Here is a 4,278-nt window from a genome sequence, read left to right on the forward strand (position 1 = left end):
AAGAATGGAAACTGAAGCACCAAGCCAAGGAATGACAAAGTCAGTGTTTCCCAGACAGACAGTTGCAGTTCAGGAATAGTATCAGAGGGGTAGCCGTGTTAGTCTAGATCTGTAGTCCCAGCTCCTGACAAAGTGAGTATTCACCCACAAAAGCTCATGCTCCAAAACGTCTGTTAGTCTATAAGGTGCCACAGATTCTTTGCTGCTTTAGTTCAGGAAAAGTGACTGTTCCCTGGACCCTGCTGCCCCTTCTGTATCTCATCCTGGGAGCGAGCCTCTCCCCAAAGCCATTGCAATGTTACTGCAGTGAAAAGAACAGAGCAGCCAGGAGACAGTGAACCTTGCCCCCACCTCTGCCAGAGCAGCCACCTTTGGGAGGTGACCTGGAAGTGGGAGGGGCAGTGACTCCCAGCCCCGGGCCTGAGCAGCACCGGGGTTAGGGGAACCAAATGGGAAGGTCTAGGTACCTGAGGTTCCCACAGCAATCAGGGAGTTAGCTAGGACGGCACCGGGTGGAGAGTTATCAGGCAGCTGCTCAATGAGCTCCTGTGAGACCAAAGGAGACAAAGGAGTGTGTGAGATTCGGGTCTCACTGACACTTCCCAGTGAGGAGATTACACAGTCAGGGCCCCACACAGTCAGCAGCATCCCCCACCTGCTCCCACTCCTTTGATTTCCAATTTACATAATTCCCCATTTACAAGGAGCCAGAGCAGTACCTGCAGCAGGGAGCAGGAGTTGCTGGTGGCCTCAGAGGCACAGGCCCTGCAGTGCTTCGGGCACCAGGCACGAGGGCTGGATGATGCGGAGCTGGCGCATCACATTGGCCATGACACCCTCCTGCTGCAAGGAAACAAGAAACTGTCAGAGACCTCAGATGCCCCTGAGGAATCAGGGGAGATTAAGGGCCCCTGAATGAGCAGCATTTCCACCCAGCCCCTGCTCACCTCTGAGGGATGGATTCACCCTCCTAACCCCCAGGATGGAGTCTTGTTGTACTTTCTAGTGACCCTCAGCACTAAGCCCCCTCCTTGTAGGGGGAGCTCCTGCCACCTCCCCCTCAGTGCCCCTCACAGCTGTTCCACCTCCAATCCACAGCTCAAGTTCTCAGACCCCTATCCTCCACACCCACCCAGGATGGGCAGAGAGGGGGCTCTAGCAGGGGGGCAGGAGGGATTCTGGCAGCAGTGAAGTGGAATGTGGGGAGGTTGAGACCTTTCCCCAAGTCACTCCAGCCACTAATACTGAAGCCGCAGATTGGCAGCCCTGGTGAATGGGGCGGATCGGCAGCTCCTGCTGACTGAATCCTCCCGTTCTCTCCAGACTGGGTCCAGCCTTGCTGACAGCAGGAAAAGTTTCCTACATCCATGTGCCTCAGCTCTGCCTGGTCAGTCGCCATCACCCATCAGTCCTTGGCCTCCCAGGCTGCCAGTGATGGGAGCAACTCTGGGTGGTGGCTCGGGGGACACAGGCACTAGGCCACTGGGAACTGGGTGTGGCCCTGTGGGACAGGAGAGATTGGCAGAGAACACTTGTGGGACTCCCCTGCCCTTCCCAAGAGCGATAGCACCATGTCCTAAGAACAGAAGTCCGGGATGAGCCAATGCTTGTCATTAATTAGCCAGGCTAAAGAGTTGGGCTGGAGCTGCTCCGGGGACAAGCTGGCTCCCTCCTGCTCATGGAGGTGAATTCATCTCCTTTCCCAGGAGCACCTGCTCTCCCTCTCATTCCCCACCAGGCTCCTTGCTGCCAGGCCAGCGAATGACCATAGGATGGGGATGAGGCCTGGACCCCACTCTAATCTCCTGAGTCTAATGCAGCTGCTCACCTTGTCCCCCATTAGCTGCTGGGCTTCCCCCAGGAAGGAGTAGATGAGGACCAGCCCAGCCTGGCTGACACGCCACAGGAGGGCATGGATGGCCAGCACTGCCATACGGACGAAGAACCTTCTCTGCCGCACTGAGAAGTGCTTTCCAAAAACCTAAAACCAACAGGATGTGAGGCATTAGCGGATTGCCCAGAGCGAGGCTCCAAATCCCAGCGTTTGAACGGCATCTCCGTCTAGTGGTCCCAGGAGGCAGCTACTGCAGGAGACTCGGCCATCCCCACGCCCTGAGCTGTTTCATGCCCTGGCAGTATCCTTACCTCTCGCACAGTGGCTGTTTTCCTGTAGCCCAGGAGCCTGCTGCCCTGGTGCCAGTCCCAGACCCACAGGTCTTCGGCCTCATGGATGATCAGGCCTGGGAAAAAGACACACACACACACACACACACACACACACACATTTGTCCTTCTGGTTGCAGTGCTTGTGTCCTTCCAATCCCATTGGAGACTGCATAGTGGGCAGAGACCTCGCTGTGTATCTGGCCCAACAGAATTGCAGGGCATGGTGTAGAACACAGAAAGAGAGAGAGACTCATTCTCCAGACGGGCTTGGTCTGAGAGAAACTGGCTGGGGTCCCAGTCTCACTCTTCTAGCGGGTGCCATTTATCAGCTGGGTTCCTTACCCCTCTGGTGCAGCAGCAGCTGGTAGAGCCAGGAAACCCCTTCCCTGGCCTGCCAGCTGATGTCCTTGGCTGGGTCACTGAGGGACAGAGCCAGCTCTGCCACGTGGTGACCCATCCTGGGGAATTCCGCTGAGTTCTAATGGAAAGGAGAGGGAGAGGGGACGCCATCATCATTTTCCTGTCAGCTCCCAGTACCACCCGGGCCAGGACTCTCCTTCCCCTCAGCCCCTCTGCAGGAGATACTAGCGGATGGGAGCTAGACCCAGACCCTTAATTTCTTCTGTCCAAGGCAGCCTGGAGCACAGGAATATGGGCAGGGCCCTCCATGAGGACTTGCTTCCCCAGCTGCTCCAGGATGACAGGAAGGCATGAACCTGGAGCACAGTCCCCTTAAACGCCCAGAGTCACCACTTAACTAGGATAAGAAGAACTTGACTCTAATCAGGCTCATTCTCTGCTCACACTCTGCCTCCCCAAGAGGAACATTCCTAACGCACACCACCTGCAGCAGAGATCCCACAGCCCATTGGAGCCAGCCCACATACGCGTGGAGTCAGGAAGCTGGGGTCAGAGGTCACTTACGTCAAACTCAGCGAAGGTGACGGTGGATCTGAGCAGGGCCATGCTGCTCCTAATGACCCTGGCTCTCTCTTCCAACACCCTGGACACGATCCAGTAGTTAATGTGCTGTGGGGAACAGAGGCAGCTCAGGAACAATGGACAAGCGCACGTGTTGTGCAAATGAGAACCCACCCCCCAACCCCAGGGGGCTAAGACATTGTGCATTTGGTGGAATATGTGATTCATTGATTGCAGAGCTTTAGAAGGGGCTTGTTGCCTGCAGGATGATTCTTGAATCCTGCAGGTCACAACTTGTCATTATCTCTCTAGATTGGAACAATGGTTGGTGTCGGGGCTGGTCCCATCCTCTCTGAACTCATGATTCCTGAACAGGTCACCAGGAAGGAGACGGACCCCTAACCCGTCCCTGGCTCTCAGATCCTTGGTTGGATGAAGAGACTGAGTATGAGCACAATCCCCCCAGGAATCTCAGGGCCCGTCGGAGAGAAGGACTGATTCTCTGGGGCCCTGTGACTCTTCTCTGAGGACCATGTTCTGGATCTCCCAGGAGAGGTTCAGACTCTAACTCTCCAAGCCAGCCGGGGCCCCATGGTTAGTGCTCAACAGAACCTGTCAGAGCTCTGGCTTGAAGTTTCAGCTCCTTCCTCTGCATTGCACTGACTGCCCTGACCAAGGACGCCCACTGGGGCCCAGCTAGGAGAACAGACTGGAAAATGGATCTAAGAGTGAAGGTAAAAATTGCTCTCACCCCTCTCATCGGGCTCACCTCCAAGATGTAGTGGAGCCTGCCGGTGTCTGGGGACCCTGCCAGCAGATTCCCCAGCACGGCATCCAGGAAGTCTGGCATGACCCTATGCAGATCCTGCAAAGCAAGGGAGAGCCATGGGTCAGAGTTAGGGAAACTGGGGCTACACCTGTCACAGGATGGGAAGAGGGGTCTCCGGGAAGCACTGGTGAGGCCTCCAAATACATATCCTGGCCTTTCTCATTCACATCCCACTGCAAGCAATTAGCAAGGATTCATAGCAGGATGACAGCTGGCTCTTCAGTCTATGACTTTAGCATGATCTATCTGATCTCCTGATCCTGGGTGTGAGCCTCTCCCTAAAGCCATTGCAATGTTACTAGAGTGAAAAGAATAGCTCAGCCAGGAGAGAGTGAACCTTCCCCACACCTCTGCCAGAGCAG

At 55.6% G+C, this 4,278-nt stretch overlaps 1 protein-coding gene across 1 annotated transcript; it reads right to left on the minus strand.

Annotated features, from left to right (window-relative positions):
- Positions 1 to 750: 750 nt before the first annotated feature.
- Positions 751 to 4,278, minus strand: LOC116823544 (uncharacterized). Its single transcript, XM_075060692.1, has 6 exons — positions 3,857 to 4,278; positions 3,091 to 3,195; positions 2,509 to 2,644; positions 2,146 to 2,240; positions 1,829 to 1,981; positions 751 to 843 (listed from the first exon to the last, which is right to left on the minus strand). The coding sequence occupies exons 1-6, from the start codon at positions 3,935 to 3,937 to the stop codon at positions 751 to 753; spliced, it is 663 nt and encodes a 220-aa protein (XP_074916793.1). The 5' UTR covers positions 3,938 to 4,278.

This window comes from Chelonoidis abingdonii, chromosome 24, assembly GCF_003597395.2.
Source record: "Chelonoidis abingdonii isolate Lonesome George chromosome 24, CheloAbing_2.0, whole genome shotgun sequence".
Lineage (NCBI taxonomy): Eukaryota > Metazoa > Chordata > Testudines > Testudinidae > Chelonoidis > Chelonoidis abingdonii.